The sequence below is a fragment of the Lemur catta genome, chromosome 8 (genome assembly GCF_020740605.2).
Source record: "Lemur catta isolate mLemCat1 chromosome 8, mLemCat1.pri, whole genome shotgun sequence".
Lineage (NCBI taxonomy): Eukaryota > Metazoa > Chordata > Mammalia > Primates > Lemuridae > Lemur > Lemur catta.
In genome coordinates, this window is record NC_059135.1 from 77731192 (window position 1) to 77754026 (window position 22835).

The 22835-nt window shown below is 37.5% G+C and overlaps 1 protein-coding gene across 2 annotated transcripts in view; it reads right to left on the reverse strand.

The window, feature by feature from the left end:
- ARHGAP15 (Rho GTPase activating protein 15) overlaps positions 1-22835 on the reverse strand; it is a 590409-nt gene that overhangs the window by 209671 nt on the left and 357903 nt on the right. For both annotated transcript variants that reach the window (XM_045559125.1, XM_045559126.1), the window contains exon 10: positions 11107-11205. In XM_045559125.1, coding sequence (XP_045415081.1) covers positions 11107-11205 — 99 coding nt within the window. The remainder of the gene's footprint in view (positions 1-11106; positions 11206-22835) is intronic.

The window sequence follows — 22835 nt, forward strand, 5'->3', positions numbered from 1 at the left end:
AAGGTATGGTAATGGTAAGCACCATGGAGACAGAGATGAAGCAGACACAATTCCTAGGCTCAAGGACCCACATTCTAGATGGGGAAACAGGTAGTGAAGCAGCCCTTACAGTACCAGGGCTATATTAGGGAAAGCAAAGTTGTCACTGGAACACTGTGGAGGGAGAGCCTAATAATGTTGAAGAGATCATGGAGGGGTGCCTGTGGGGGTAAGTCAGAGGATATTCCTTGGAGAAGGTGACTTGTGCTATTCACAAGAGGATGAATGTGAATTTGGCAGATGGACAAGATGAGAGGGCATTTTTAGGGAGAGGGAACAGCATATGGAAGGAATAGGCCATTGGAAAAGGTCATATGCTTATCCTTTTTCATGGGGATAATTAGTGTGGAATTTTGTTTATCCTGATGAAGACAAGGAAGCGGTTCTAGGAAGGGATAACACAATTCTATTTGTATTTAAGAGGGCTCATTCTGGCAGCATTGAGGAGAGTGGCCTAAGCAGAAATGAAAACAAAGCCAATGACCTCATTAGGAGGTTTATCTCAAAAGGAATTTTGGGGGCCCAATCAGGGCCACAGAAAGGTGAAAGGACCAGATTCAAGGTATAGTAAGAAAGCAGAGATCATGAGACTTGGTGAGTGATTCTGTGTGTAAAGAGAGAAGAATCTAAGATGTCCGACATACGTCTTTTTAGGGCATTGGGGAAAATAGGTTGTGATGCCACTGACTGAATTAGGAAATAAAGGGGGAGGAATATGTTTGTTGGGGAAAGTGATGCGTTCAGTTCAAAAAAGTTGACTTTGAGGTGCCAGAGGAAAATTTGAGAAGGTTTCTAGACCACAAGTCTCAGTGGAAGAAACAGTTTGAGAAGTTATTTGCATATAGGAGCTCTGTAGTCATTGAAGGAATCATTGAAGATTTAGGTATGATTGAGATCACCCTGAGAGAATGAGTAGCATGAAATGTTGGAGTCAAGAATTAAATCCAGAGGATATGCGTATTTGTTATGCTGTCAAACTTTAGGCCAAATACATGGACTCCAGTATTAGTCTATACAGTATCAGACACATGGCCAAATGCCTATCTTCAAGACAAAAGGAAAAGCAATCTTACTGCAGTGATTATAATTTCGTCTGTTAGGTGTTCCACTACTCTGTAGAGAGACTAAAGAGTTAAGGTAGACCAAATTGTCAAAAATGTAAAATACAACAGAAGCACCATTTTTAAACAAGAAAGATAATAGTCCGATTTTAAGGACATTGGTATATTCAAAGCCTTTTAGAGATTTTGATAGGATCAGCAGAGTTTAACTTTTTTCCTCCATGAAGTAAATTTGGAGAAAATGAAATCAATATCCAATAGCAAAATCATATATTTTGTCTTCATTAACTTCAAATTGATAGATCTGTGTATTGATCATATATTTCTTATTTTAAATTCTTTCATAGACTCTTTCAACTAAAAAAATTATCATCCAAATGAAAAGTTCCTAAGAGGCACACGGAAAACAAACACTGAATCAAGAGAGTGAGACATTTACAGGGAAGTAAACTAATACAGAACAGCACCAACATGGTATTCCAACTCTGAATTAAAGGAAAAGATGTGGGGCTCAACTTTCTGTGTGGTTATGGGAACCGAGCCTATGCCTGACCATTTTCAGGCATGTCAATTATAAGTCATAGTTACCATTCAATTACTTGATTAAAAACAGCAGGCTATTGGTGTCGAAACAATGCCTAATGGGATATGACTTCCTCTGATGAAAATGAGCAGAGAATGGATATTTTAGTAGTTGCTGGATGGTTAACTTAAATAGAGTATCCAAAAATCAATGAAAATAAAATCGTTAAGGAAACCTAACTTCAATTGTTTAGCATAGCTGGATATTGATGGAAATAAAGGTACCTTATTGAACAATATAATATACTCTTATCAGAAATGGACTTGTTTAAATGTTTAAAAAGCAGATTTGCAGATCATGCTATTCTCTGCACATCACACAGCTGCTTTCAACCAACTACTGTTGGTCATTCATCATTTTATAGTTTCAATCATATGCAGGTGTAGCAATGGCATGAAACTTTCTAATAAAGATATAAGCAATACTGAATATAATTTATTTATTTATTCATTATTTATTGAGAATCCATTACGTGTTAGGTACTGTGTGAGAAGCTGGCCAATATGTGAAGGAGCACACAGAGTACTGAAGGTAATACTTTAAATATTTTTCTTATATAATCTATGGTTTCACCCTAAAGTTTCGGGCATTCTTAATTCCATAAAAACAGTATGTTTTTACATATTGGGTCTATGGTCTACTATAACCTCAAGAACTCTTCCAGCATTATCATTTCAGAGCTATTTTTGTTTTGCACAGTTAGTTTCTTTCCTCAAAGTATTCTGCCCTTGATTTTTTCCATTTGACTTTTTTTTTTTCTGCACTGAAAATAGGAAGTGGCTTGAGAAGTATAAAATTTGGCAAAAAGACATAAAACTAGAAAAGAAATAATTATTTTGAACCCAAGAAAAACATTTCTAACTTTATAGGCTGTTAGAATATAAGATAACCTCCCAAAGAATTTAGAGCAGCTGTCCCCTTTTGGGCATCAGGGATCGGTTTCATGAAAGACAATTTTTCCACCGACCAGTGGTGGGGCAGTGGGGGATGGTTTCGGGATGATTCAAGTGCATTACATTTATTATGCAGTCAAACCTCTCTGCTAGTGATAATTTGCATTTGCAGCTGCTCCCCAGCGCTAGCATCACCGCCTCAGCTTCACCTAGATCATCAGGCATTAGATTCTCATAAGGAGCGCATAACCTAGATCCCTCACATGCACAGTTTACAGTACGGCTTATGCTACTATGAGAATCTAATGCAGCTGCTGGTCTGACAGGAAGTGGAGCCTAGGGGATCATGTGAGTGATGGGGTGCAGCTGTCAATACAGATGAAGCTTCTCTTGCCAGCCTGCTGCTCAACTCCTACTGTGTGGCCTCGTTCCTAACAGGCCACGGACCAGTACTGGTCGTAGCCTCAGGTTTGGGGACCACAGACTTAGAGGATTCTAGAAGACATGAATCTTTTAAGGAGATTCACCAAATATTCTAAATATCCTGAACAAGAAAATATGCTATTCTCAATTATAAAGACCAATGCAACTACTTCACCTGGAATTTGTATGTCTCTTTTACTATATATACATATATAGAGACTAATGACTAATGTTTAAATTGGAAAATTCCTTGGAAAAAGGCATTTGTTTTTATGAAAGAAATGTTATTCATTAGGAAACCCACAAAAGAGTGTAATATTTTGGTCTCATTTATAGCTTCCTAAATTAATTTGACTTCTTAATTATAAATTTTTAAGCTCTATGGAAATGCCTACACAAATATAGATTCTTGTTTCACCAATAAATAACAAATTATTTCACCAAACAGAGTGACACTGTTGTGAAAGTTTTGATACGTTATTTATTTTTAATCAATTAATTCATATTAAGAATCAAAGCATTTCTATTGAAAAACTACAAATCCATTTTTGAATCCTGGGCAACAAATATCTGAAAATCTCTGATTGCCTTATTATTATTATTTTTGCTCCTGCTTTTTGAAACCTGAAAGCTTTCCAAATGCATGCAATTTTTTTTCAAATTTTGTAAACATTTGCTTCTAAGCTAAAACATCCTGCCAACTTTCGGCCAAGATTATTTTTACGGTTGAACTATTAACTTCTGAATATAGGGTCTTGTAATGGAAAAATTCCCAGACCCAGAACTCCCATTGTGTAAATGACACCACTACAGGCTATTTTAGAGTATTGCATCTGGGTGTGTTGAGGCGCTGCATTGTTTAAATCCTCCATCCACAACAAGAGGCTAATTTCCGAGGGTCTTAATTTTGGCTCTCTTTCCTTCCAACTGACTCCAAGCAAAAAGTATGTTAAGAACCTAAACTTTAGACTGAGGGTGGGAGGAGCGGGTCAGAAATTAGACTCAGGCTTTATCTGGGAAGAGACATTATTTATATTTGTGCATTCTGGATTCTAAAGTGTGGGAATATCCACTGACCAATTTGACCTGAGCCACATTGCTATATTTCTTAGATAGCCTCTCCAGTTATTGAACTGCACGATTTATTCCTACATTAACTTCTGTTATGTTTAAACTCTCTTTTTGATAATGACTTCAAGTATTGCTAGATGTAGATAAACTCTATCAAGTGTCACTAATAAGTACAGTGAATTAACTAATAACCACTTCTGTGCACAGAATTTGTGACTACCCAATGTATGACGTTCATTGCAAGATTTAACGTTCAAGCATTTTCTAGAGCAAGAGTAAATTTCTCTGGAACCGAGAAGCAGGCATCAGGTAACTGTGGCAGAGGTGGCAACTGGTTCAATATAGTCTGTCTTCTATTCATTACAGACCTCACAAGCATCCCCTTTTATCCACATTTGTTTTCTTAATTGCAAAATGCAGCTTTTCCCCTCTCTCCACCTTGTCATCTCTGATTTCTTTTGGTTGTCTTTTCCCAGTTGCTCTTTTATACTCTTGCTGGCTGTTTCCTGTTTACTCTTTTTTTGATTTTGTCTTCCCCTCCAGCCCTGAATGTGGCTTTCTTACAGACACAGAGGCCCCAGCATGACTACCCCAAAGAGCCAATTCCAGCTTGGACCCAGCACAACACTATGCTGTCAGGAAGGTGGCTGTCTTTGTGGCTGCATTAAAACAAAATGAAACAAAACAAAACACAAAACACCAAAGCACTAAACTGGTCTTAATTTTAACTCAGAAAAACTAAGGACATTCACTGCAAACATTCATGGAGCTTCTTTGATGATCATCTCTACTGTAAATGCATGTGGATGCCTAACTTTAGTCATGAAAAGTAAGCACTTGGAAAAAAAAGAAAACAAAGGTCAGTGCTCTCAGAAACATTTTAGTTCAGTCCACAAATATTCTCTAGGGAAAAAGAAAAAGTGCTTATCTTGTACTCTTGATTTTTTTTTTTTTGAGCATGTAATTTTTATCAGTTTGTTTTGTTTTTCTTACTTTTTTTCAGTAACTGCTTATAAAACTAGCAAGCAGAAGTCTCTCTGGAACAAGATAGAATCATAAAAGTTTTCAAGAATCTCGTCACAAACTAAACAGTACAAATTGCACATTCTTCATGGAAGTATCAGCCCTTAGTGCGTGCCTGGGTCCAACTATAATAGATTATCCCAAAGTGGGAAAGAATGAACAGTATAAAATTAGCAGAACTGGGAGCAGAGCTTGTCTAGTGAGGGCAATATGATCTGCACTTTAGGGGCCTGGATTCAAAGGCAATGGGAAACGGCTATGTAAAGTTTTATTTTTGCAAGTAAGCACTCGGTAGGATCTTGAGAGGCAGACTGGTGCACTGAATTGAGTATCATGAAAATTATAACAACTACAGTGCTTGTTACATCTCAGCGTAACAGCTCTACTATAATCAAGTTAGCTATTTACATAATAAATACATACATGTACATACCTCACCTGATATGCAAATATAACACGTATCTGGCAAATATTCATGTATTTATATATATGCCATGTTTTGAATTTTTATGAGTCAGTTAAGTATATTCCTGCCTAGGTGTCTAACCATGCTTTCTTGTAATATTAACAAACGTGTCCAAAAAAATATTCACAGAATTAGATTTCATTTATAATGCCACGGACTTGTTAATGTGACATTGTCTCAAAACTCGCAGAGGAATTACCAAAAAAGAAACAGTTAAGGTATAATAATAATTTTAGCCATTCTTTTTCCAAGTTGCTATAATCTACCCAAAGATAACTAATTGTTCAAAGTAAACATTCCACTCAGACCACAAAAGGAATCCATTACACAAACATATAATTCACAGTCATTTTTAGTGGGTTGTAAACAGTTTGGAATGAGCATAAAATGGGACAAAAATCAAAGTGAGCATTTTGAAATGAAAAAGTGTTTGCTACAAAAGGTCAGTCCCTTTGCTTGGCAAACTATGTAGAAAAGCCTGGGAAAATGCTGATCACACAAGCAATGAGGGAATTTTAAAGCCAACAGCCTCCTTGTTTCTTTAAACAGACATCGGAACCTATAACTGGATCCTGTCAAACAAACGACAGCAAAAAAATATAACAGCTGCTAAGAAGTCAAGTTGAGAGATAAAGTTTTTGAGGCTAAGGACCTTCTCAGAAGTAGACTAAAGGTCTTTCTTAAATCTTTAGGCAAGGTTATGGATCCCGGGGTAGCTTTTAGGCACCAAGTCAAATATGTAACTTTGTGTATTGTTCCTTTCATAGTATTTTGTGTTCTAGAAAAAAGACAGAAAGGACAAACTTGTTGATTAGCATCTGCTGAGGCATTCTGCAAAGTAGCCTACACCTGGAATCATTAAATTTGGAAGACATAGTTTCATTTTTTTTAAATTGTGATCAAAAGTATATAATGTAAAATTTACCATCTTAATCATTTTTAATTATATAGTTCAGTAGTGTTAAGTATATTTACACTGTTGTACAACAGATCTCTAAGTATCATTTTACTGCTGTTAAATAGCTTGGGGGTATATTAACCAGAACCAGGAATTATGAAGGAAAAATGAGTTAGATCTTATTCTAAATGATGAATCCCAATGCAAATTATATTAAAAAAAGTTTTAAAAACCAGTGTACTCCCTTAAAAATATATTGGCCACATTAAAATATGTTTAGGGTAGAAATATGCTCGTTCATTTAGTTAACTCTTATTATATAAAAGAATTCTTTGGCAAAATGCATGTTTGATACTATATTTTTGGGTATTAATATTTCATTGTCACAATGTATCAAGAAAACAACCTGGGAAATAAGGCAAAATTAAACTTCTCCTGGTCTTATATGGAGAATAAACTAGACCAATATTTGCTTATTACTGAAGGTTTATTATACATTTTTTTTTGTTTGTTTTCTGAGACAGAGTCCTCACTCTGTTGCCCGGGCTAGAGTGCCGTGGCGTCAGCCTAGCTCACAGCAACCTCAAACTCCTGGGCTCAAGCAATCCTACTGTCTCAGCCTCCCGAGTAGCTGGGACTATAGGCATGCACCACCATGCCCAGATAATTTTTTCCATATATTTTTAGTTGTCCAGCTAATTTCTTTCTACTTTTTTTTAGTAGAGACAGGGTCTCACTCTTGCTCAGGCTGGTTTCGAACTCCTGAGCTCAAACGATCCTCCCGCCTCGGCCTCTCAGAGTGCTAGGATTACAGGCATGAGCCACCGTGCCCGTCCTATGATACTATTTTTAAGCATACACACATTTCCCTGCTCTTTCATTATTGTAGTGGTTATTCTGTATTGTAGTGTCTGTTCTCTTACAGTACTTATCAGAGTTTATGCTAATGAACTCACATATTCATATATGTGTCTGTTAGTATCTATTTCCTCTGTATTCTCAGCCACAGCATGGAGAATTACACACAGTAGGTACTCAATAGCTCCTGAGGGTCTATTACTTCATTCAACCAATATTCATTGAGTGCTTACAATCTGTTAGGTACTGGGTCAGGTTTTTTTTCCAAACAATGGACCTTCATAAAGGGTAGTCAGTCAGTATATGCTTTGCATAAAAAGAACTATGAATTAAGATCTTACTACTTATTACACTAGTTTAGACTATACACTTTGCTTAGTTCAAGTCTCCTAGACCCTTGTATCTAAGAGATACAGTTAATCCTATTTTAAGCAAACAATTTTTATACATATGTAATGTCATTAGAAACTACACCAAGTATTCTATAAAGCAGAAAAATGGACTTTTCACTGCTTATCTCTACATACCACCAACATGTTACAATGCCTCCCTCTAGACACTTGTTCCTCCAAACCTCCAAAATAGCATCAGATGATCTCATGCTTTTCGTCATCTTACCAAGGGTACATATTAAGCATTAGCCAAACAATGATTCAATATTTTCACAGAAATTGCCTTGGAAGAAGAAACATAAGTTGAGTTTTTCACTGGCTAATTACAATATCTCATATACATGGTCTGCAACTGTAAAGGCAAGGCAAGGGAGAATGAACCACTTGGAAGAGCTTTAAAGACTAACACGCTCCTTTGGTTTGCCCTCCAAATTTTGTGTGTATTTTCAAGGCTGAGCAGACAATGTCAGAAACCACAGAAATGACTTTAATCTAGTTATAACAGTTGGTGAGGAGGAGAAAGCTCTGGTGGTTTAGAGGAATAAAGGGAACCAAATCAAGATAAGGAAACATACTAAACAAGTTACTCGCTAAATTGGTTTACATTTGGTTTATGAATAGATTTTCTTCTAGGCATGTCCAAGAGTTGCAAAATTTAAAATGTAACTAATACCACCTTACCAGGGATGAATAAAGAATGCATCCCTGTGCCAAGGACTGGGTAGAATTTCCCGTGGAGACGACAGAAGCATGAGCAATTTGGTCTGTCAAATGCAAGCAGGTAAGACCAATAACTGAATCAATGAATGGTGAGATCTGCCTTCCTGATTATGTTTCATTTTAAATCAAGCATCTAAGAAGCATTTTACAAAATATAGCTACAGTTTACAGACTGATTTTTTTAAGGAGGAGAAAAAAATCTCAAGGATGAAAAAAAGGAAGGAAAAAAAAAGGGGAAGGAAACAAATCTTTTTTTTATATTAGCCAATGTGCTGTTGTAGTGAGAATTGAGGCCATTTTCCTAAGTCTATGAGAGTAAACACACAGTTTTCATTAAATATGCCTTTCCCATAACTGGTCCATAAGCATTTCCCATGACTCTGCAGTTGAGTGTCTTGGCTGCAAGAGGATCTGGCCATTAGAAGGAGGGCGCTAGATATGCTGAATCCCAGCCGTGCCGAGAGACTTGGCACCTTCATATGCTACTTCCTAATACCAACCCCAGCATAAAATGTCATCAGAAGCCTGCATAAACATTGGACTTAGATTCACATAAATTATTTCTGTCCTGAAATGCTTTATGCCAGAATTTAGTAAAAACAACACTTTGAGTAAATAGAATTGGCGTATAAATGTAAGAATATTAATCCAACAAAATGATCATAGAAAAATATAATCAAAAGTACACACTTGTAAATCTTGCAATGATGTGAGAGGTTTATCTTGTGCTTCTGAATTTTTATTGAACATTTCCATAGAGTTCCTTTAAGCTGACACTGCCAAAGTGCTTTGAATTATCAGTTGCTTTGTGGAATTGCAAAGTCTTTGAGTTTCATTAAAATGCTTAGGAATTATTTTAATAATCATATGTGTGATTAGCGCCTGTTTAGTGCTGGATCTACAAATTCATTTTAAGAGTAAACACTGGGACAATGAAATATAATGCTAGATGTGATTGCTTCTGTCAGCAAAAACATTGTCTTATTTTATTAAAAATCACCCACAAAATGCCATGAACAAAAGATGCCATTTCTATTTATAGACATTTTCTGCTCTACAATATTATAGTATCTGCACACTGCAAGGCTGCATCTAGCAGAGTATTTCATTTTGCCTACGGTAGAGACATAAATCGAGAGGTATGGAGCTCTTCTTTATACATGCACACATCTTATTATGTGCAACTTCCCCCAATGTCCTATTTGGATTTTTGGTCTAATATAACGGTGCTCATGTCGTCGGTACTGAGTATTTATAAGTGAATGAAGATTTCCTGAAAATGATGAGAATTTAGCTATTGGAAATCACAACATTATAATATTCTCAGTGATCCATTTTGGGTTTAAGTACTTATTAAATAATATTTATTCCTAAAATATGTGCTTATAAAATTAAATGAAATTGCAACTTGCAATAAGAACACATTTCTTTCTAAACTCCAATTGGCTTCATTCCTCACAGACACCTCTCCTCATGTTCATGCTGCATTTTCTGTGTTCCACTCTATCTCTGTCCCTCCACTCTTCTCTCTGATGTATTGACATGCTTTCCCCAAAGCCACTCTCTTTATCCACGTGCCCTGCCCACTCTTCCCCTTCTTGTTATTCTCTCATTTCCTACTGATATGGGAATAACAGGATCCCAAGGCTGTCCTTACAGTATAATTAAAGTATGAATTTCCAGGAGTTAGAAATTGCAGGCCATTTTTATTATGCTTTTATAATAAAGCCAGGTAACACTGAGAGAATTAAAATGGCTTTTTTCCTAGCAGATTACTTGGTGAAGATTTTTTTCCCCCTTAGTTCTATTGTTTTAAGAGACTAGGAGCTGGAAATGGGAATAGGTTCACCAGTTCTTTTTCTGAAAACACCTCCATCTTTTACATGATATATATCCCCCTAGATCCTGGGAATATGTTGTAAACTTGTAACAGATGGTGATGAAGCTTCACATTTTTATACAATACAATTTTTAAGATTCTGCATCTACTACATGTATCTTCCAGGAAAAATGACCTTGAATGAATGAAGTCATAGTTTGAAGGAAAAACACCCCACAGATAGACTAGTGTAGAAATGATGAGTCAACTGGGTTTTGTTTTGTTCTCTTCAGTAAGATGAAATAATTTCAGATGAAAAACAGAATGTTGAAACAGAGGAATCAAAGGTCATGTTAACACTGGAGGTGTATCTGTTAATTGTCCCAGGAAAACCCATTAGCCATATTCCATACTGAACAGGAACATGTGGAAGATGGGATATCACTATCTGTGAGTAGGAATGCTATTTGCTTCACTTGGGTAATGTTGGGGGCTTACCAAAAATTGTTCTGGCACAACATCTACCAGCATGAATGTTAGGAGGGTTCTAACACTGTGAGTGCTGATATTTTATGAATGTTTTATCACTGGCTTGAAAACAAGAAGTTTGCAATTGAATCAACAGTATGTCAGACAGACAAAATATTAAAAAAAAAAAAAGAACATTAGTGAGAATTACTAATGTCCCTATTGTAAAAACAAACTGAAGTTAATAAGAAACTTGATCCTCTTAACTGATTAACACAAGTCAAGTTTTAATTGCATGGCTTCCCAGACAAATCAAGTGGCACTGCTAACTTGAGTACTGGTTGTTTAGAGGGTGCGTTAACGGGGGAACTGCTAGAGATTCAGTTACCCACCTCTTTTTTCGACAGCTTCAATGCATTGCTTTACAAACCTCGGAACTGTGGAATTTTCACGTTCACACACTGTGTGCAGATGAGAGCCAAAAATTTGATCTGCAAAAGAAACAAAGATGAGCTTCATTAAAATCCAAGCTTGCGTTGTTCCTTAATTTGATCTGTTTCCATATCCACTGCATGCTGAAATCTTCATCTTGCATAGGAATTGATTTTTTGCTTTAATTCCAAAGTGTCTATGGCAGACATACAAAGACCATGACTCTCTCCTTTACAGAACAGGACCCTGGCCCCAGAGTAAGAAAATGAGCACTCTGCCATCGATTAGACAGGGATGACTGAGTAAGTTATAGTCTCTCTGGGCCTTAACTTTGCCTTCCATAAAATAATGACAAGGAATTAAAAGAACTTCCGCAAAATAATTACTCTTAGTGTCTTTGGTGTGCTGGGTGTTCTAGAAGAAGTTTCCCACTCAGTAGTCATCAAAATTGTGATTTTATCAGTATATTTAGGACATTCATTCTGCAGCTCAATGATACTTGAAGAGGCAAGTTCCAGGAGGCTTACTTGGAAGTGCATTACTTAGCATTTCTCCTGCCTTGAATGTCCTTCCTCTTCTCTAATATAAGTATCTCCTTTCCTTTAGGGCTCAGCTCAGATCACACTTTCTCCACAAACTCTTTCCTTCCTATCTCAGCTTTTTGTCTCTGATGACATAGGTTCTGCGGAATACCAGTCCCCCAGGACGTTAATAGGTGGTTCAGGAAAAAGGGCCTGTGACCAAAATGATTTAGCGATGTTAGGTTAAACAAAGCTAAATAGGTTTCTTTAACGTGTACTTTTAGAGCCTGTAATATGCTAACGTGCACTGTGAATCTCCAGGAAGTGATGGGGGAGACATTATCTCTCCAACTTCTTTGAGCAAGATCCTTTTATTGCAGAGAACACATATCTAGACTAGTGTTTCCAAGAAGACACTCTGTGAAATCCTAGCCTAGCCCTCTCATTTGGGACGTGATTTACATTACTTTGCATTGTGTATTTACATTTCTAATATATGGCACAGACTCTTTCAAAGCAGATTCTGAGCACCTGAATCATCTATGTCTTCTTATAGTCACCAGCACGTAGCGCAGAATCCGGCCCACAGTATTCACTCATAGATGTTTATTTTTTATAATTGTGGTAACATAGACATAACATAGAATTTATTATTTTAATCATTTTTAAGCGTAGAGTTTGGTGGCATTAAGTACATTCACAAGTTGCACAACCATCACTACCATCCACTTTCAGAAGTTTTTTCAATAGCATTGGTATTTATTACTGATAATGAAACATATTTAGTAAGCCCAAGGGCTTCCCCTTTTGCTCAGAATGAAATCAAAGTCCCTACTGTGACTTACAAGGCAGGACATGATCTGACCTCTACCAACTAACTGATTTCATTTGGGTCCTCTCTCACCCTCACTACACTTGTACGCAGCCCCACTGTCCACATTGCTGGTTCTCATTCCTGCCAAGCACACTTCTGCCTCGGGGACATTCACTTTCTTCTGTGTGGAACTCTACTGGCCTAGGTCTCTGATCAAACGGCACCTTCTTATTATAGCCTTTCCTACATACCATTCCGTGCCATTGTCTATGCAGCCTCCCTTGCCCTACTTTTCTTAGAGCACTTATCTCGATCTGAAATATGAGACTGATTTGTTTTCTGCTTAGCTGTTTCCCTTGCTTGGAATGCAAAACCCAGAATGGTAAGGAATATAACTCTTTCCCTTATTACTGTATCCTCAGTACTCAGACAATGTTTGGCACATATTAGAAGCTCAATAAACATGTGTTGAATGACTGGCTGCAAGACATTGTCTTAGTCATCGGTGGAGGTACTCAATACAATTTTAAAAGGTGTATGTACAAGCAGGGAGAAAAAATAGATAATGCAGCATCAGAGAATGATAAGTGATATATTATTATAAAGGGGTACTCAAAATGGAATGTAGTGAGACTTCAAGGAAGTCATGATCTTCATTCATTTCTTAGGAAAATGTAATGGTTTGAATTGGTGACAACCTAGTATGTAAGGAAGCAATTAGGCTAAAGCATTATTAACATACTCCAATATGGATATGCACATCTTTATCCAAGAGACAGAAGGAAGATAAACTCAAAGCACATGGACATAGCACAGAAAAGTGGGAAATAATCATGGGTATTTGCTTCGGATACTTGGTCAAGTAACATTGATTTGTTCAAAACACTGAGTAACCACTATAAGAAAGGGTGACATAAAATATTATTTGAGAAAAAACAACCCAGAACTTCAGATCAAATGATTTAAATTGGCTAGAGATTATAGTCAGGAAGAAGAATGGCTATGAAGTATAAAACCTATTAATGGACTTCATAATTCAAATCAATTTCACAAATATTTATTGAGTATCTTCTGTCTTCACAGCAATGAGGTAGGCATATTAAGTTATGACAAAGACATCAAAATTTTTTAACATTGTAGGGGCTAACAGAAGTACTCAAAGAATATACAAAACAGAAGATAGCAGGTGTCATAAAAGGTACTGAATGCTAAGAAAGATGTCCGTTAGTGTAAGGTTTTTTCATGCTTTTTAGTGCAGATGTGGTATGTGATGTGGTGTGTGTGTGTGTGTGTGTGTGTGTGTGTGCACGCATGTGTGTATACAAGAGAGAGAGAGAGAGGGAAAAAGAGAGTTTGTGAGATGGAGATCATTCAAGAAAAAGAAATTCCTGAATAAAGTGGATTTCAAATTTTGGAGAGAGTTTTGTTTGTTTTTGATAGGTGGATGTAAGGAGATAAAGGTAAGGACATTCTAGGGCATTTACTCTTTTATTCATTCAGTTATTTGCAAAAGAAAACCCTGAGTGCCAATTCTGTCTGAGTAGCTAGTAAAAACACTGGTAATAAAGTAACCAAGACTCATTCTCTATCCTCGAGAAGTTTCTTGTCTAGTGGAGGCAGCATATAATAAATAGGTAAGAACATTTCATCACAGAAAAATTCCATAACTGGAGAAGATGGGAATTCAGACCAGGCTTGCATGCTTCCCAGAGAAGAATAACAGAATCTTCAAGGATAAGTAAGACTTATGTTGGACAGGTAAAAGAGGAGGAAAAAGAGCATTTGAGGAAGATGGAGGAGAGTAAACAAATGCTTCATGATGGGAAGCATGATAGGAAGAATGATGGGAAGAATGATAGGAAGAATGGGGTGTGCTAAGGGAAGCATTCACTGCAGACCGAGGCTTTAAGAAGCATTGCAGATTTCTACTCCCCCTCTTGTTTCTCTGCTATTGCCAAGAGAAGGCCTTCCCTTGGTGGCCACTGCCCCTTCAGCCTGGGCTCCAGAATAAGCACAGATGGCACAGAACTGAGGCCAGCCCTTAGTGAGAGGACAAGTCCAATCAGACCTGCAGCTTAAAGCAGAGCAGCCCAGTCAAGTCTGCCCTGGATTACTTGACCCACAGATACATGAGAAAGAAATGCTTCTTGTTACAGGCTGCTGAGATTTTGCGTGTGTTTGTCATGCAGCAATAGCTTACTCATACAGGTGGCAACAGGAATCCAGGTTTTTAGTGAGATATGGGCTAAGCTATGCTGTGAGAATGAAAACAAAGAGGGTTGGTGGGGCATGGAAACTACAACTGGGGCATGAATGAAATAGAGAAAAAAAAATCTAAATTTGCAAAGAATGTAGAATTATGCTTTTAGTTTAGATTCAGTCCTAAGGAGTCGCAAGGGAAATTGGGCTCACCTTAAATTTAAACTATTTATGGCCTACCAAATATTCCACCACTTCTTGTTCTGCATTCTTTCAAGATTAAGTCAATTCTATCCAATTCAATTCAGTGACTATTTAGTGAGGACCTACCATGTGCTGGGCATTGTAAAGAGTGCAAAGATTGATTTATCCATTTAGTAACTATCTATTATATGCTGGCTGTAAGCCAGACACTGTGTACCAGCCTGAAAATGTAATGATGCATGATCTCCTACAGTTAAGGGGGGCAGAATGACTCTCACAAGCAGTTACAATATTATGTGATTAATGCTATTTCATGGGTGTGTAAAAACAACAGTGAAGATTTATTGTGCATGTACACTAAGCCAAGCAGGGTTCAAAGTACTTTATATATTCTAACATTTAATCTTCACATTGATCTTCAACACTTTGGTGATAGATACTATTATCATCTTCATTTTGCAAAAGAGAAACCTGTGAGATGAGATATTGAGTCATTTGTGCAAGGTCACAGAGCATTAGGGTCTGGGGGGAAAATGATGAGAACCCAAACTAAGACAGTAAACCTGAAATGGACAGTAGGTGTGATACAGTGGGATTTGGTAAGTACACGCAGGAGGTGAGCCAACTCAGCAGGTGAAGATGACTTCCACGTTCCTTGTGTGGTTGAAGACTGAGATGCAATAACTTGAGGGTTTGGAGAATGGAGATGGGATTTGAAAGTTAAGATAAGCATTTCCGATGCAGCAGAATGGTGATGGGAGATAAAGGTGAAAAGTGCCTACTGGATTTTGGTAATCATGAAGATATGAGTGATCACAGGGAAATGATTTTAGTAGAAGAATGAAATTGAAAAGCAGATGGTTGTAGTCAAGGTTTGAAGAGAAGGTGAAGAAGTAGAGACAGCACATAGACTCCACTTTTAAGAAGTTTAGTTGTGAGAAGGATAGAGTACAGGGATTACTTAGTTATAAGGGAAGACAGGACCTGGAGGAGGATTTTGAGTTGGGGTGGCTTTCAACAGAGAGAATTTCAACTGCAGTGTATTTTTGATTGCCAGGTAGCGGGGTGTGGTACACTACTGGCTATTTTTAGTGTTTATAATGTTGGAGGTGGGGGAGGTGCATTACTGCCACTTACTGGGTGGTCCATGCAAGTGCAGGCACTCCCTCACAAAGAAAAACTATCCTCCTGGATTGCCAATAGTGCCTTTGTGAGAAAAGAGCTTAGATATATAGAATTTCATTAGATGGGGGGAGATGTTTGCTTTTGCTAGTTACCAGCAAAGCCAAAACTTTTCTTCTCACTTATAAACTCTTTTGAAACTTGCTCCCTCAAGAAGGTGGGGCTCTGGAATAAAAGAACTCAGACCCCCAGGTGAACCTGATTAAATCAAATGCTGTCATATGGCCCAAGCTGGACTAATATAATGCTCCCTCCAAAAAATTTAGACTTCAGATATTGAGATACTGAGGTAGCTATTTCTAAGGATTTGAAATCTAAGGCTGCCTAGACTTAGACACTGGGGGTTGGGACAGCCATTTGGGGAGATGGTCATGTGCAATGGGTGAGTGGGCACAGGAACAAATTTACAGGGAAAGGTGAATGGAGCAGACACACCTCAGCTCCTGACTTTCCAGTGCCTAACTCCAAGCACTATATATTCTTGCCATGGCACTTGGCATACCCATGTCATGGGGTACCATGACATCCCCTCCCACCCATTTCAACTGAACTCTTTTGAGTAAATTTCTGTTTACTGCAAGCAAATAAACTTGACTAGAACATGAACAAAGCATTGACAAAAAGTTTTCAAGAAAGAGATTGCAATTACAATAGGAAGGGCCAGGCTTGGCAAAATAGCTCAATAGGATCCATTGCTGTGGACAATACTGGTTAGGAAGAGTATGGTAGACATCAGCTGGTTTTGCCAGCCCCGTATCTATTCTCTTATCCTCTGGTAAGAACACCCTGATTTTCCTTTGAAGATGACACTTTTCTCATTCTGCTGCCATTTAATTCAGGTAGTGTTGGCCCCACCACCTCCAAATCCAGGGATGAATGGGCATTTTATCTCCCTGACCACAGTAATTGGTTCAGGAATGAACACATGGCCCAAGTGGATCCTATCAAGTAAATCCTGACACTTTTTTTGATGTCACTAGGAAAAAGGAGCCTTCTGTCTACAGGAGATGTTAAACTATGAGGATATGATTCTGAGCTTCTAGAAGTTATGTTGCCACCTGTGGAAAGACATGCTGGAGAATTAAATCAATAGAGTGGAAAACAGAGCTGAGTGATGGGAGAGACAAAGATCTTACAGCATTCAGTGCTTCTAGATCTAGTCATGCCTGAAGCCATCCTTGTCCCTTGGACTTTTCAATTAAGTAATACAGCAAATTCCATTCTCACCTTCACACTCTGAACAAGTTTCTATCATTTACAACTGAAAGAATCTTGGTTACAACATTAGCCTTCAAGAGAAAATGATGAATTACATAACTGAGAAGAGATGATTATGTGCATGAAATGGCCTTGCAACACACAAAGTCCTATTCAAAGGAAGTAAATCATAGAGATTAAGCTAAAATGTCATTGTCGAATTTAAGTGCTGTTGTAGGATTGCTACCCATTTGCAAACCTGATACAACCCAGAGTCTGATACACTAAGGAGGACCATTAAATGACAGAAATGTGTTCTAACCACAGATCCTTCTATGTTCAAATATTGTAAAAAAATGGGGAGGAGAGAGAAGATATTCTGTTTTCCAGGCAAGCATTAATGAACCAGCTTTGCCCCATAAACATTCACACCTGTTGTCCTGGCAAAACAGTAAGGATGATTTCTACTTTGCTCTTCCTTATGGTACTCCAGTAAAGGGAGCAGTCCCAGAACCCTGAGTGCCTTACTCCCCACCTATATTCCCATCTGTGGGATCGCTGGCAATCCTTTCTTCCTTCCTTAAGAACTCTTTTTTTTTTTTAATTTAGAAAACACCTCTTGATAGGGGTGCCAATATTTTTGGAATCCCCTGCAAACGCCTATGGCCTTTGAAGATCATTATATCTTCATCCTACCGTTTTGTTTCAGCGCTTACAACCAGGGGTGGCAGACAACACATTGGTTGGAGAAAATCCATTTCCTGCAATTTTTCTTTGAAAGCATCTTTTGGTGAGAAAAATAAATAGACCTTCCACATGACTGTCCTTATAAATCATGTGGTTTACATAATGAATTGGTGTTTAACTAGAGAATGGTGGTTTTTAATCTTTAAGCTCTCAAACTTTTGACCGATTTAGTTAGTTCATCAGCACCACCAGGTTAAGTCTTCCAGATTACAAATTAGCTTCATTCTCCCTCATCACTGCTATATATTTTTGACAAATTATGGAAAGAACACCCAGTAATGGGATCTTTGTCAGTTAGATTCCAAATGAATCAAAACTACGAGGAGAACTGCTCAATAGAGGCAGTTAAATGTTCAAATAATGTGACGGTGTTGTCATCATTTACCCAGGAGACAGTCTCCACAAGCTTTTCAAAATGATGTGATTCTGCGTTCAGGAGAGAGGGCCATTGCAGTTACTGCAGTAAATTTTAAAAAGGAAGAACAAAGCACCTAGAACTACACATACATGAGGAATATACAGGGAAGCAGGAGACAATATGGCAAACCCAACTTTTCAGCCACAAAAACAAATCAGGCAATTATCTTGGTAATGAGGTATATTGGGTAAGGTTCAGGCTGTAAGCAATAGGAAAACACAACAACACTGTGGCTATAATAAGCAAAGGAAATTTTATCTGAATGATATTCAAGGTGAGGTGGGAAGGAACTCAATGAATTTACTAGAGGCTGGGGAACCAGTCTTGGAGATATTTAGAAATCAAGACGCTCAGGAGGTCCATGAAACAAGGAGGAGAAACAATTGTCTTGGAACCCTGATGGCCAAGTCAGGGTGCTAATTTCATTGCCACCACCAGCGCCAGCACTGTCATAATAACTTCTAATCATCAATTGCTCAGATTTGAAGTTCCTCTAAACGATGCCATGTTGATTGAGATTATATTATAAAACATGGGTAGGAAGAGAAAAATATAGCCTTTGTAGCTTCTGTAGTAGGCAGGACTCACTTGGAATTTTTCTTCTGCAAAAATGCCACACACATGGGCAGAATTGTTTCCCAGTAAGTTGCTGTAAAGGAGAGGCAGTGGATATTGAAAGGCAAAAATAATATTCTCAACGTGGGTAGTTTCAGCAATCTAACTGAATTCATCTTTTGATTTTAAAGTATAAATGACATCTGTTTTTCCTTTTGAGAATAGGTTTCCAGACCATATTTTTCGGATTGGTTATCAAAGAATTCTGTTTCTACTCTCATTTTTTATATTTTCTCCAGTTCCATCCTCACCATATTTTCTTCTCCTTTAAAATGCTCACAACACGAGCCCTCATCATGTAACTTTTCCAAAACTTCACTGAGAATGTTTGGAGAAATGGGTGACTTAAGTAAGTGCTATAGTTTACCAGATGGCCTAGGTGCCTTTGAATTAAGACACAGAAAAACATACCTAATGCTGAAACACTACTAAATTTAATGTGTTATAAGTGCTTCAGAAGGTGCTATATTATCTTACGATGCTTTGGGGCTTTGATTAAAAATATCAGTTACTGGGTTTTTTTGGTGCATAGATATCAAAAATTGGGCTGATTCTCTGCTGAATTTATAATATACACTGTAAGTAAACTTATCTAATTGCCTTGTTTACTTATGATTTTTTTTCTCATAAAAGGCAAGTACAGGAAAAAGCTTAATTATTTTAACTTTTAAGTAGTTTGGAATCTAAATAAATAGGAGTTACCAAATACGTGCACTTCTGTGTATAGTTTCCCCCCACATGTTTATTCATATTTTTACATCTCATCAAACTGAACAGATTCTAAAGTCTCTGGTGGATAACAACAGTGTCTACTATGGAAACTGGCCTGGAGATTTGTCTAGACTGTATGGAGAGGACCTCCCCCAACAAGGATAGGCTGAGTTTCTGCAGCTTCCAGTTGAATTGGACAGTTGGCTGCCAGAGTAACACTCATTGACAAGGACAGCCCAAAGAAGAGTTTCAGGAATGAGCCAGCTGACACTCAAGATAGACTAGCAGAGTTCTTTCTAGCCCTTTGTATTTTTATTCTTTGTTCCATTTTCAGGCTTCCAGCAGTCTCCACCTTTCACAGTTTTACCCTCAACACCAAACAGTGCTTCTGTGAAGTACCCTTTTGTCCTTCTTTTTAGCTCCTAAACTCTCATGGATATAGAGCTCAACTCAATTTTGGTCTGATCAGTGCAAGGGACATTTTGTTGAGTACACCAGCCAGGAAGAACTTTGCATCTTAAACAAGGAGTTATGAACCCAAGTGGGACAATGAGCATAATTTTTTTCTATATTTGCCTACTCTAGGCAGCAACTTTGTCCTATACTTCTCCTTCCCTCTGCTTATTCAAAAGCAGCACTGCCCTCCCCCACACATATACACAAACTCACACAGACACACAAGACAGAATCACAACAGTATAGAGAATGGTTTGACCAAGTGAATTTTTCATGCATTTTTCTACTTATCCATTCAATCTATCTATCTGCAAGTATTTTTCAATGCCTACTGGGGATAGAGTAGTGAAAAGGACACTCTCTGCCTTCACACATGCAAATGGGGAAAACAAACACATAAACACATTAATATATAATATAATGTCAGGTGGTGATAAGTGCTATGGAAAAAATGAAGCAAGGCAGAGAGACAAGGAGCTAGTGGTGTTGCCATGGAAGGCACCTCTGAGGCAATGGCATTAGAGCAGAGACCAAATGTGGTGACCCACTGGGCCATGTAATTACACAGGGGAGCAGCAAGTGCATAAAACTGCAAGAGAAAGCTGGGTGCCTCACAACATGAGCAAGGAGGCCTGGGTGGCTGGAGTAGGGTTAACAGAGGGAAGTGTGGTCAAGGATGAAATAAAAAAAATAGCCTGGGGGCCAAAGCAGGTAGGACCCTACAGGTAACAGGAAGAACATACATTAGATATTATTTTAAATATGACTTTTAGTCCAAATATTTGGAGATTATTGACAAAGAAAGTGACAAGATGTGATTTATATTTTCAAATGACCCTCCTAGTTGCTGTGTGGGGACTAGATTAAAGGGGGTCCAGATAAGCAGTAAAGAGGCCAGTTGGGGGTTAGTGAAATATTCCAGAGAGAGAGATGATGGTGCTTGAATAAGGTAGTTACAATGGAAGGGACTACAAGTTGTTGAATTTAGAATATATTTTTAAGGTTGAGATCTGCTGATGAAAGTAGAAGAGACAGTGTAGAGTGGAGGGTGACTCTAGGTGGCACCTGACAGTGATATTTCCTGAGAACAGATAGGAACTAAAGTATCAAGGGTTGCTCTAAATAAACCTGAGATGTCTTCCAAACACCCAAAGAGACATCAAATAGACGTTTGAATATTCAAGTCTGGAGTTTGAGGCTGACATATTAAGTTTGGAACACATCAACCTATAGATGGAATTTGAAGCCACACAACTGGAATATTTCAGCTCTGGAATATTTGAATAGTGTCCAATAGTCTGAGAATAAGAATGAAAAGAGTGAAGAAGTTCAAGGCCTTATCAAAGGAGGGCCCCAACATTCTGAGGCTGGGGAGAAGAGCAGAATCCACCAAAGCAGTGCTCCCTGACATAAGAGTTTCAACAAGAAGGAATGGGAAACTATAAATAAATAATAATTCTAAAACCACTGAAAGATTTCATGTCCAGTTTCATTTCCTTCCATATCACTTTCTAGGCAATAACTTCCCTGGAAGCACAGAGCTGGGTAAAATGGTACCTGGTCTACCAGATACAGCTCACAGTCCAGTCGAAAGATATTAAAATAATGAAATCATACCTTTGGGATAAAGAGAAGGGAGGACTAGTTGAAAATGTGAAAGACAGGGGTAGCTTCATGACATTGGTAACTTTGAGCTGGAAGAGGAAAAATGAATAGAAGTTTACTAAATAGAGGAAGCTAGAAAAGAATATTCAAAGTGAAGGAAACTTAGTAGGAAAAGATAAATGCAGTTCTTCCACTTATATTTATATTTATATGTTTATTATAAATGCCATCTGGTTGCCTAATGAATACATAAGCAAATGAATGAGTAAATTAAAAAATAAGAGAATACTTTATAGAAGAAATTGATTTCTATCTAAAGATGGCAACATGATCACTTGAGTATGAGAGAAATACATTTGGTTCAGTTTGCTTTAGTGTATTTTGGATGATTAACATGTCCAAATTTTGTTTAGCAAAGACTGTTTATGTACATGGTGGGTTGATGATATTTTCTGCCTTTCATTTGCCTGTCTTCATCCCAGATTTATAAAGGAAATCAGCAAAGGAAAGGGGTGATGAAATTCAACTATGTTCAATTTTGCTACCTTCTCCCATATTTGTGTACTCTTTACATCATTTAAACAGAAAACTGCCCATGGAATACAATTGCTCAATCATGTAACTTGCTGTAATTAATCTGAATTTAAAACTTTTATCAATTAGGTTGTCACTTACTTGACTAAGTAGGAACTATATTGGGGCTTAAAACTACAGTGAAATCAGTCATTTTATTTCGATTTGAGTGACAAGTCTGAGGAGAAAATCTGATCCATAATATTTATCCAGGCAATTGATTGAACTAATTCTAAATTGTTTAATTTATATTTAAATATGGACTAAAGCTAGAAACATCATTTAGTGGTTAAGAAGAGTTGAAAGATTCTCTTTTGGTGAGAAAAGAGTGGAAATTTTGACTCCAGATTTAAGTAAAATCTAGGAAAGAAAACTGTACTTTTCTTAATATCAGCATAGATTTGTTAGAGTCCCAGGTGGTAAGACTTCAATTTATTTGCATGAATG